General features: G+C 49.9%; 1 protein-coding gene across 4 annotated transcripts in view; it reads left to right on the top strand.

Annotated features, from left to right (window-relative positions):
* NCKAP5L (NCK associated protein 5 like) overlaps window positions 1-11,336 on the top strand; it is a 48,835-nt gene extending 37,499 nt beyond the window's left edge. For all 4 annotated transcript variants that reach the window (XM_077328458.1, XM_077328462.1, XM_077328461.1 and 1 more), the window contains 6 exons: window positions 1,497-3,595; window positions 4,748-4,910; window positions 5,010-5,088; window positions 7,699-8,016; window positions 9,305-9,444; window positions 10,775-11,336. In XM_077328458.1, coding sequence (XP_077184573.1) covers window positions 1,497-3,595; window positions 4,748-4,910; window positions 5,010-5,088; window positions 7,699-8,016; window positions 9,305-9,444; window positions 10,775-11,011 — 3,036 coding nt within the window. In that variant the 3' untranslated portion in view covers window positions 11,012-11,336. The remainder of the gene's footprint in view (window positions 1-1,496; window positions 3,596-4,747; window positions 4,911-5,009; window positions 5,089-7,698; window positions 8,017-9,304; window positions 9,445-10,774) is intronic.
* The last annotated feature ends 1,005 nt before the right edge of the window (window positions 11,337-12,341 follow it).

The raw sequence follows: 12,341 nt of genomic DNA, 5'->3' as shown, positions 1-12,341 counted from the left end.
ATGTTTTGGGTCAGTTGGCTTCAAACAAATGCCTGGTGGAAGAGCTCCTTTTTGCAGGCCCTGAGGAATTGTGGAAGTTCTGACAGGGCCCTGATCTCTTGGGGGAGCTCATTCCACCAGGTGGGGGCCAGGACTGAAAATGCCCTGGCCCTTGTTGAGGTTCGATAGGCCTCTAATGGAAAGTGCTAGAAACGTCAAGAAACAGATTGATTGTCTATCATATGTGGTGGACTAGTAGAAAGACAAACAAATCTAGAAAGGAATACATGGAAGAATGCAAAATATATTAAAATTCAATTTTCCTATGTACCCTAAGCATATATTATTGGGAATATTACCCACTAAACTACCAAGAGTCCTGGAAGAAATATTCAAATTGACTGTAGCTAGAACTATTATGCTGCAAAATTTAAAAAATGTTGTTTGCCCAAGCATAGAATCGTAAAATGGCTGAATATGCTGTAACAATGAAATTAACAACGTATTTGAAAAATAAATTAAGTTCATTATGAATGCAGAGACTAAATATACAATGAGAAACACCTTTAAAACTAGAATTTAAAATGAGAAATTATATTTCATCAACTTCCATCTTTCCTCAAAATTTGTTATGTGCTGAACCACTGTTCTGAATTTCTGTTTTACTATCCATTTTGGATTTGTGAAAATACTTTGGTACATAATGGAATAAGTAGCAATAATGACATTATCAGTACAGTGGTAACACACAGGTAAATTTTTGCTAACTGTAAAGCAGTAAGATGATTAAGTTTGATAATTAGACAATGAGAATTTGATGAAGAAGAAAAGGGTAAAATAGAAATACAAAGGCTTATATAAAATAATCTTTTTATCTCTTTTCTGTCTGGTTATCTCTTTCTGAAAATAAAAATACTATTATAAAAAAACAAGCAGTGTAGATACTTGGAATGCAGCTGATACCCTGAAGTGCTGGACTGTACAACATATGAAATATTTGGACATGGTTCAGGTTTCAAAAGGAGGAAAATTCCTGGTCCAAAAAGGAATTTGGAGAGGGTGCTTTCTGTCAGAAGTGAACCTCAAGGTCAGGCAGTCAACTGCATGCAGAAATATTCCAAAAGTACTTGTGACAGACAAGGAGCTGATCCTGCTAACAAGTGGAAGGGAAAGGGAATGGGAATCTATGGTCTTATTTAGCACTAAAAATCCAGGGTAGGCAGGTGGCTAAGATTGAGGTGACAGAATGGGGACCATAGTGGGGGTGGAGGATGCAATTAAAACAAGATTGGACATAGTAGCTCTACCCAACTTCAAATGTGACCACCTTGCATGTCCTTTGAACATTGCTCGACATGTGCCAAAAAAAGAAGTAGTGATAGAAGGTCTGCTTAGCTGTTGTGGAGTTTGGGGCAGGGAGACAACTTTGACGTAGAAAATTCTGAGATGGGAATTGGAATCTGGAACTTACACTTTTTGTAATTCTCTCCCACCCCCTTCTCTGATACTTCCCTCAGGTCATCTCAGAGGAGCAGTGTGTTGGCACCCCAGGACCCAACTCCCAGGCCTTGGAAGCTCTGTCCCCATTCCTGCGAAAGAAGGCCCAGATCCTGGAGGTGCTTCGCTCACTGGAAGAGATGGACCCCCTGCTTTCCTTTTCTGTGCCGTGGAGAGACCCCAGGCAGTCTGTTTCCCCAGAAGGTGTGACTGCCGAAGCCTGGCCATGTCTGCTGCTGGGACAGGGAGAGAGTGTGCCTGGCCAGCTTCCATCTAAAGGAGAGGGCAGCTCCTCCTCCTCATCAGATGAGGCTGGAGAATCGGATCCACCTGAGAAAGGGCATTCTGGGCAAGTGCTGCTAAGCAATTTAGCTGAGCACAAGTTGGACCTGGGGGATGTAGAGACTTACCTGCAGCATGTCCTTCGGGAAGCAGGAGAGAATGCCCTGGTCAATGGGGAACCCGGTGGGCCCTGCTTGATGGAAAGCTCTGGAGGCCAGGTCAGCAGCTACAAGCACATCCAAGCAGTCAGCTGCCTGGAAGCCTTAGGGCCCCCTTCTGCTTGCAGACAGCCAGCCTGCCTTGGTGTCTTAGCACCAAGCGAGGGCAAGAACAAGTCCTGGCAAGGCCCTCCCATCCCTTCTCCCTCCAAGGTGCTCAAATTACTGAAAATGCCACCACCGCCCAGTCCTGCTGCCCTGCGTCTCAGCCCCCAGCTGACTCGCAGTTCCAAAATCCCATGTCGTAGCAATACATACGAGGTGTACCATTCTCCTGCACCCAGCCGTAAGGGTTCCCCCGATAGTCCCTTCCCCACCGACCCTGCTTTTGCTCCAGTGCACCCTTCCCCCAAGGCTGGTAGGCACCTTGTTCCCGTGCCACCCAAAGTCACACCCACCTCTCCGGAGCCCTTTGGCTCCCACAAGCCCCATGAGTATGAGAACATATTAGAGCTTTCACTCGGCAGTTCTACAAGCTCTCATTCGCCAAGAGATGTCAAGCCAGATATGTCTGAAGCACATCTGCCCACCTACCGCTCAGCATCTCTCCGGACCCTGCCCCCCAGTGATGGGTCTCCGGAGCCTGGCTCATTTGCTGGTGGGCGGGAGAAGGTGGGGGCAGAGGGCCGGAATTCTCCACCTCTCGCTCGCCGAAACACAGACGGCTCCAAGAAGGTTGCGAATGGCCCAAGCAAGCGGGCACCGGAAGCGGCCAACATGCCCTTCAAGGAGCGACTGACTGTGCTTGGGAGGCTGAAGGGCACTGAGGGAAAGGAGCAATCGAGCTCTGAGAAGGGGAGGGCCCCAGGCCGACCCTGTGAGCGTTCAGAGAGCTTTGCCGAAACCCACCCTAGGCTGGGCACTGGAAGCAGCAGCCTCAAGCACCACGAGCCTTGCCATGGTGCAGAACCCACCCCTCGGTGCTACTCTTCACACTCTGTGGGCTCCCGCGGGAGTGACCCTGAGCATCACAGCTCCAAAAATCGTCAGTTGGGGATGCCAGCCACGAGAAACTCTGCCAAGGCCCCACCGCCGGGGAAGAATGTCAAGAGCCCTCACGGAAGTCCTACTAAGTTACCTTCCAAATCTCCTACCAAGGCCCCTGTCCAGGAGACCAAGCCATGTCTGCCACCCACCAAACCACTCACCAGCAGCGCGGGGCGCAAGAACCTTCCTTGCCCAGACCCCGCCAAGGGCAGACCTGGACTTCCAGCCAGCATTGAAGAAAAGGTGATGAAGGGCATCGAAGAAAACGTCCTGAGACGGCACAAAGGGGGGCCTGCGGCTGGCGAGGCCAAGCAGAAGAATTCAAGTGGCCTTGCTAGCTGGTTTGGCCTGCGGAAGAGCAAACTGCCAGCCCTCAGTCGGAGGCCAGAGCCCCCCAAAGGCAAGGAGGGCAAGCTAGTATCTCGCAGGCTGGAGGCGGAGAGCCTTAACATTTCCAAACTTATGGAGAAGGCGGAGGACCTGCGCAAGGCCCTGGAAGAGGAGAAGGCCTATATCAATGGGTTGGCCTTAGATAAGCCACGCCCCCATGCCTGTGATGCTGGCCACAGCCAGCTCACCCTCATGTACCAGGAAGTGACTGCTGAGAACTTCATGCAGCAGCTGCTCAACAGGTAAGTTACAGAGTGGAAATATGCATGCTGCAGTTTAGGAGACAGGGTGGGGGTAATTATGCATAATGTGGAAATCATTACCAGAGGATATAGTGATGGCCACAAGAACAGATGGCTTTAAAAGGGGAATAGACAAACTCATGGAGACAAATTCATGACTACTAGCCAGTGTGAATATTATTGTTATTAATAATAATAATAATAATAATAATAATAATAATAATAATAATAATAATAAAATCTTGTGGCCTGCTCTTCCCTATAGGATCAGGGTAGATAACATCAAGATTAGATAATATATTCAATATTCACATAAATCATATCAACAAAATCCACTAAATAAATCTAAATTAGGTTTTAAAATTAATTTAGGTTAAAAAGCCATCTTCGTTAAAAGTCTCCGGGGGAGGGGTGCTCTTGGTGTTTGGTTGATTTCTTTAAAATAGTACTCTATTCCAGGTAGGGAGGTCTTTATTTCCTGGCGTCAACAGTAGGCCTGGTGGAAGAAGGTCATAGAGGCCCTCCAGGATTGTTTAAAATTCCAGAGGGCCGTGATCTCAACGAATTCCACCAGGCCGGGGCCAACGCTGAAAAGGCCCTGGCCCTGCATGAGGCCACTTTTACTTCCTTGGGGCAGGGACCCTGAGCAAGTTTTGGTCACACAATCTTAAGTGCTCTCTGGAGGACATGGCAGAAGAGGTGGGCCTACAGATACAGGGAACTTCTACTTTCAGAGGCAGTATACCTCTTATACCAGTGATAGGATGCAACATCAGCTTCTGTGCCATGTTATTGGCTGACCAGTTACTCTGTTTCAGACAGGATGCTAGAATGGGTGGACCACTAGTCTGATCCAGCAAGGCTGTTCTTTTGCTTCATCTCAAATGTGCAGTGCCTTAGTGCCCCACTCTTGCAAATGTCTCTAGTCTGTGCTAATAGTTAAGCCCACCCACTTGCTCAAGAGGCTTGTGTAAGAGATCCCAAAGAGGGAGCTGGACCAGGAAGAATGGAAAAATCTCTCTACCTCTGCAATCTGCATGCTGGTTGTATGTCCTAGTAGCAGGGGGGGTCCTTATTTCTCACCTCTGGAGCTAAGGGCGAGATTCAGGACAGGAGGAATTTGATTATGTTCACATCATGGCTCTGCTATAGGGTGGATGGGAAGGAAGCACCATTTGAGGGTCACCTAGAGCAGAAGAATGAACTTCAGGGTCTACACAGGGGCTTGCATGACGCCAAAGACTCCCGGCTCATCCGACCTCCACGCAACGGTATCATTGGGCACCTCCATGCCTGTCCAGAGGCCCCTCCAAAGGTGAGTTAGTCCGTCCTTCGTGGTGTTTTTCACGGACACGGGCACGCCAGAGCCCACGCATGCTGGTTTTCTGTCTGTTTCCTGTCTTTTCCTCTGCAGCTTCAGGATGCGACTTTGCAAGAGGAGATGCCGCCCAGTGACAGCTTAACTGATTCAGTGACTTCTCAGCACTTTGCAGGCAAGTTTATTGAGGAGGGGGGCAGGTATCTGAAGGAGCACATGGTAGAAGGTGATCACTTTTCTCAGAAGAGCCTAGTGATGGAAAGATTGGTTTAAAAGCTCAGGGTTGCTTGGCACTTCGATCACCATTTAAGACTAGGGAACCAATGCTGTGCTTATACAAAAGAAAGCACACTTAGAATTGTAGAATTGGAAGGAGCCTTACAGGCCATCTAGTCCAACCCCCTCCGTAATGTAGGGGCAGCCTAAAACATCCATGATAAGCATCTGTCCAGCTACTGCTTAAGAACTCAGTGAACTACTCAGACAGAATCCCGCCCCCCCGATATCTTGTGATATTGTTCTACACATAGTTTAAAGCCATTACTGCAAGTCCCATCCTCTACTGCCAACAGGAACAGCTCCTCCTCCAAGTGACAACCTTTCAAATACTTAAAGAGAGCAATCATGTCCCCTCTCAACCTCCTTTTCTCCAGTTCCTCAGCCTTTCCTCATAGGGCTTGATCCCCATGCTCTGGATCTAGAGAGCCAGTTTGGTGTAGTGGTTAGGAGTGCGGACTTCTGTCATGCCGGGTTCAATTCTGCACTCCCCCACATGCAACCAGCTGGGTGACCTTGGGCTCCCCACGGCACTGATAAAACTGTTCTGACCGAGCAGTGATATCAAGGCTCTCTCAGCCTCTCCCACCTCACAGGGTGTCTGTTGTGGGGAGAGGAATGGGAAGGCCATTGTAAGCCACTTTGAGCCTCCTTCGGGTAGGGAAAAGCGGCATACAAGAACCAACTCTTCTTCTTCATCGCTCTCCTCTGCACCCTCTCAATTTTGTCCATGTCCTTTTTGAAGTGAGGCCTCCAGAACTGTACACAGTACTCTAGGTGCAGTCTGATCAATGCAGTATACAGTGGGACCATAGCATCTTGTGATTTTGATGTGATACCTCTGTTGATGCAGCCCAGAAGCGTATCTCTCATGCAGCAAAAATGCTTTTCATTTTTGTGACCCAGATGTAGAACTCTGCACTTTATTGAAGTTCAGCTTGTCCCCATTTGCCCACTTTCCCAGCATGTTCAGATCTCATTGAACGTTCTATCTTCTGGGGTGTTCACTACTCCTCCCAATTTGCTGCCTGCTAATTTAATAAGCAGTCCCTTCACCTCCTCATCTAGATCATTCACAAAAATGTTGAAAAGTACCAGACCCATTACCAAGCTCTATGGGCATCTAAGGATCATGCATATCATGGATTTCCCAGCATCTGTGGGCCCTGCGGGAACTTCCAGCATTCCGCAGGGCCTGCAAGATGGAGCTCTTATGCCAGGCTTATGGTTGAGGCCAGGCAGAAAGGAAGATCAGCCCCCCCCCCTCACAAAATGGCGGTAGCGAGTTCCATTAGCACCCCTCCACCTCCCTTTTAGATGGGGATGTTGATGTTGGGTTTAGACTAGGATGCGTTTTGCTGCTACTTGGTTGGTAGGATTTTTTACTGTATTCGTTTTATTGGTTTTAAACAAAAGTGGGGTTTTTAGATGACCCACCTTGAGCCTTCGGGCGGAGGCGGGGAATAATAGTAATAATAATAATAATCTTTAAAAACCAAATTTTGGCCATGTGCTCCCCTACCTTGGAGCAGGGCAGTGTGGGTAGACATTTCCCAAAGTGGGTCTGAGTCTTCCCATTTTGCCTGTGGAAACAACTCCTGCCCCCACATTGTTCTGTAAGCCTTGGAGAGAAAACTCAGGTCCCCAGTTTTTGCCTATCTTCCCTTCCAGAACTAATAGGATTTCTTGTGTAGGGGCCTTGATAGATGAAAACCTGCAAGGTTGGCAGGATTAAACTGTCTCCTCCTCCCCTGCATTTGTAACGGGAATTAGGCATCCCTGAAAGGTACTAGTTAAAAACTCTGCAAGGGTCACTGATCAGTCTTATTTTTGTGCATTTTGTGCCACGTTGCTGATAACTCTGCCCCCACCTGTGAGGCTCCCGTCCAGAGAAGTACTGCTGAGGACGTCCTCACAATTCATTGTGAACTTTGACCGAGGGCCACAATACCCATACACTGACATGCTGGGTCCTCCTTGTGAGGAGATGCTAGCCTGCAAGGGCGGTGTGGTGTGGCTGCCTTCTTTCCCCTGAGGAGACAGGAAGAGGATTTGTTTTATCCTTACAGAATGGTTCTTTAAACTAGTTGCAGGTTACATTCATGCGTAATGCATAGCTTCTATATATTTAGGCTTGGATTTATGGAGCAATGTAGGATTAAATATTAAGTATCTGTTGAGAAGAGAGGAAGCAGCGGAGGCCTCATTAAATGGGCATTACTTATTGATACGTGGAGACTGGGAGATGGGGCTCCGGGAGTATTTAAAGGGATGCCAGCCGGGGACAGATTGCCAGGGCTAGGCTTGCAGCTCAAGGTAGTGAAGATGGAGAGTCCCGGGCTGGATTTCCTGGCTCTTCCCTTGGACAAAGGACTCCAGGCGGCAGTAAGGGCTCCGATGCCCAGAGGAGCCTTCTCACTGAGGGAAGTGTGTCTGTGTTGTTACTTGAGCAACTTGGGGAGAAGGAACTCTCTCCAGGACCCCTGTCTTATTATTGTTGTGTCCACAGTATGTAGCTCTTTGACACGGACCCTGGACAGCGGCATTGGCACCTTCCCACCACCAGATTACTGCAGCGGGATGCCCTGTAAGAGCGTGCCTAAGTTAAGGCCCCGGCTCGACCCTCAGCCATCTGGCTCTTTCCCAGTTAGGGGGCCCCCTCCTGTCACCAAGGTGCCCCGCAAAGCCCGGACGCTGGAGAGGGAAGTGCCCAGTGCCGAGGATCTGCTGGGGCCCAGCAAGCACCAGAGCATGCCAGCTTTTCATGGGATCTTAACCAGCGCTGAGCCCTCCCTCGGGCATCGGGATCGCAGAGGCTGCTCAGGAGGTACGTCCTCTTTTTCAAAGGAGAGGAAGGGATTAGCCAAGGAGGGGCCGGCGTCCAGCCAGTGGGGATTTCTAAGCTCTTGGTACCAAGATTGTTGAAAAGAAGAACTGCAGCCTGTGCTTTTATGTTTGCTGCCTACAGGGACGTTGGTCCCAACCTTCTCGGATTGCCGTACTTTGGTTGGGGCCTCTACTTCTTAGTGCCCCAGGTGTCTCTCCCATCACAGTGACTTTATTTTATTTATTCACATTTATATACCACCCTCCCCAAAGGCTCAGGGTGGTTTACATGGAACCGAGAACTATACAAGAAACCATACATATAAATAACTATAACATTAATATTACTAACTGATGATAACAGGGTAACAGAACAACATTAAACAGTAATAATACAAACAGGTCTGGGAGCAGAATGCCTTGATGGATTTCTGGGGGGTGGGGTGGGAGGGGGCAGGGGCCCTGCAGATGTTGTTGGTTGTGCCTGGCCTCAACCAAATGCCTTGGCCCCTGCTTAACAAATCTGGGGATGGAGTAATTAGCCCCTGGGGCTGAAGGCCACATTACTCGAAAGTCCCTTTGAGCTGGAGGGAGGCTCTGGGCCTCCAGTGGCCTCTCTGTTGGAAACCCTTAAGGGTCCAGAAGCCTTGTCCCATGTGGCCTGTGAGAACTGTGCCTGCAGGACACCCATGCTGTAGAGGGGGTGTTTCCTGTCGATGGTATTTCAGTTCTGGTCCAGTAGCTCTTTGGCTGGCTCTGGTGAAGCGTGGCATGAGCAGTAGTGCAGGAGGGCAAAGAAGAGACTGATGCGGTGACAGGAGCCAGGGACTCTTTTTCTCTGACTTGGCTCTTGTGGGATCACCGTCCTAATTGCCATTGGTGTTCTGGCTGATGACAGCTGGTCCGCCAGGCCAAAAGGGAAGCAGCCTCTTCTGCCACTGGAACTTCATGATGAAAGGCTGCACCTATTGAATGCCTTCTTGATATCAGTTCAGATGTAGCCGTTCTCAAGATAAAGAGGATGCTGCTGGGTCAGGCTGGGTCCAACATTGCAGCATGCGTTCCCGCACACTTGAGGAAGAGGCACTGGAGCATTTCTAATTTTGTGACTAGAAGACCCTAATTAGAACAACTTACCTTGGGCGGGTTGCCTTTTACGTGCATTAGAGTCTGTGTGGTGGTGGTGGTGGTGGGAGGGTGTGTACGTGGGATCCCTTTCCAGTTCCTTCCTGCTGTGTCCTTCAGAGTGGCCCTTGCACTGACAAGGCCCAACTGTTTCCCTTTCACAGATCTCTGCAGTGCTCCCAGCAAGCCAAAGCACGTCCAGCAGAGCAAGAACTGGACTTTCCCCAATGCCAAAGCATCTGCCGGCACGGATCCCTTTCTCGGCGCCTCTGGCAGGATGGAGGGGCTTCATGGGTCTGCAGTGGTGAGGACGGGGGAGAGGAACAGCATCAGTTGGGACTCTTATCCTGAGCGGGTTGAAGGGACCCTATCTAGGCCTTGCAAGGGGTGTGGGGAGGGGGAAATTCTGCTAGTCTTCCACCGTGACCTGAGGGCTTGTAAAGCATCACCTTGCTAGCACCAGGGGTGAAGTGTGGCAGTCTCCACAGTGACAGATGGTGTTGAGCATTGCTGCATTTAGGAATTGAGGAAGAGCAAGCCTGGCTATGTTAGGGCCAGATCATTGGAAGGGTTCAGTATGTCGTGTTCCTTTAAAGGAGCCCTGAGGACATGGCCCTGATTCTAGGACTGGGGCAGAGCACAGTTGACATTTCCCTGATGCAGAACAAGCCCAGCCAAGTTGCAATTAGCCTTATGGCTCTGTGTGGTTTGCCCCAGTGGGTTGGTTTGGGGCTGGGGAAAGAGCACTCTTCTCCCCTTGGCCTGCAGTGACAGTCCAAATCTGAGGCTTCGGGTACCATCTTATTTAAAAGAAAAAGGGGAAACCGCTCTGAAATCCATACGTGAGCACCCAAGACCAGGGGTAGTCACTGCGGCCCTCCAGATGTCCATGGACTACAATTCCCATGAGCCCCTGCCAGCATTTGCTGGCAGGGGCTCATGGGAATTGTAGTCCATGGACATCTGGAGGGCCGCAGTTTGACTACCCCTGACCCAGACCTTGCCTGGCTTGATCCTAAATTCTGCTTGCAACACCTCGCAATTGGGGATCTGCAGGGATAGAAAGAATGCTGTGTAAAGCCTGCTTTGGAAGCTCTGCTGCCTAAGCAGGCAGCAGATTTACTCTGAGGTTTACAAGATCGAGATAAAATACATTTAGTCTGTTTTTCCTACAGATCTTTCAATATTTTTTTTAGATACCTCCATTGGTATGGGTTCATGAAGCTGGGAGAGGGCTACACACCCTAGTTTTCTTATAGTGGAAAAATAATTTTCCTGCTATGAACCTGTGGATGAGAATGGCACGGGGGCTCACTGTGGACAGTTCTGGTGCAGTAGGAGAGAATCTGCTTGGCAGGCGTGTAATTTCTCTGCTCCCCTTCCATCTTGTCTGTATGTGACATGAAACTCCAGTGTAAAACACTGCTGAGCAAGTCATAGGGACAACTCAAGCAAGTTCAGGTGCCTGTTTGAGGCCAAGCGACTGTTCTCCACCGCTTTCTTAAGAGTTGCAGATTGGAACGGGGACAGAGGCCCAGCCTGTGCTGATGGAGCTTCGCCTGCCTCTGACGTGTGCCGTTTCTGCCAAGGCTTTTGGCTGAGCTGCCCCACCTCCTTGTTGTCTCTCTCTGCAGGGTTCAGCTTGCAGCGTCGTGGAGAGGAGATGCACCTCATCAGATGGGCCTCAGGCTTCACCAGCCTTCAGTACCAGCAGCAGCCGCACTCCCAGCGCTTCTGATGTGGGCGAGGAGGTCAGCACAGAGGCCCACTCCAGGGATACAGGCCCAGAAGGCCAGCCGGGCCTGGAGAACTCCGAGTCCCTCAGTGACTCTCTTTACGACAGCTTGTCCTCCTGTGGCAGCCAGGGCTGAGCGTGGCAGGGGATGGCGCCACATGCTCCTACCTGGTGCTTCAAAAGGCCCAGCTCTGTCTCCGGGATTCTGCTGGAGTCTCCCAAACCAAATCTTGGCCCTGCACCAGAATACGATTGCGTCTTCCACACCCAGCACTCCTGTCTGTCCCAAAGCAGGAACTTTATTAACCAGGGCACCTGGAGACTTTTCTGTTGAGAAAAGGGGTGAAGGTCAGAGAGAGGAGGTGTGAGGGGAACAGGAGCCGGTCCTATCGTGTTTGCTCCTGCTGGACAGTATCAGATCCGCTTAGCTCTGGAATCCTGCACTACTTTCTGAAGCATGGGGGTGGGTGGGAGGGCAGGATCTGCCTTGCCTTGCCAAGCACTTGGCCAGCTCAGGGGGCTTGTAAATTCACAGCGGGGAGGGAGGGAGGGATCCAGGCATCTGGGCTGCCGAGGGATTCTCCCGTGAGGAATAGGCCATCCCAGGGAACAGACATCCACTTAAAGTTTCCACCAACTCAATTATTCTGGGGCTGGTGTAATTTGCTGGTTGGGAGCAGGAGCCAACCTCAGAAAGGAGAACAATCCCATATCTGCCTCTGCAACAGCTGCCTCGCTTTTACCTCATTGGCTGTGCAACCTCTTGCCTAAGCGTATTACTTAAGCTCCTCTGCTTCTCGACAGTCAGCGAGTGCATAGGGCTTTGCCAAATTCAGGATTTCCTTCCCGAGGGGGAGGGGGGAGAGGGATGTCTTCAATCCACCCCTTGTGCTGGAGAGTCATGGCTGTCGGAGGGCACCAAGCAGAAGGTGGCAGCCAAGGAGAAGCGTTTCGAAGGACAGTGTCTCCACCTCACCGTCTCCCCTGACGCGGTTGCCTCCCAGCAGTCTCTTGGTTTGCTGGGATCAAGCTTCCAACTTGATGGACTGGTTCCTCCTTCCCAGCACAACCAACTAGCTACCTTAATCCGGTCTCCCTGGGTCCTAGAGCTAGCCTGGGCTCAGGATGGACTGTTGGGTCCCCACGCCTTCCCTGTAATGTTTTTTAACGTTAAGTTCTAAATGTTGCAATTTAGTTTTCTGCAGAGTCATGCCACCTCTTCTGTCCTTTCCCTGTTTTTCCAGTGGGAGCCTTGCGGGCTCCCTCCAGTGGTGCTATTTTGCTGTGTACAGGCCTTTCTCCTTAGGAGACCCTCTTTGTTGTCCTTTTTAATTTTTTTTTAAGAAATTAAGATGTCTTTTGCTCTTCTTATTTATATAAGTTATTGTGAAATGACGCTGTTTGTTGTCTTTGCTCTCCCAGAAAATAAAGGGGAAAAGAGATTGAATGTGTGGTGTTCAGGCCTT

The sequence above is a fragment of the Paroedura picta genome, chromosome 3 (assembly GCF_049243985.1).
Source record: "Paroedura picta isolate Pp20150507F chromosome 3, Ppicta_v3.0, whole genome shotgun sequence".
Lineage (NCBI taxonomy): Eukaryota > Metazoa > Chordata > Lepidosauria > Squamata > Gekkonidae > Paroedura > Paroedura picta.
This window is presented reverse-complemented; position numbering and strand designations above follow the sequence as displayed.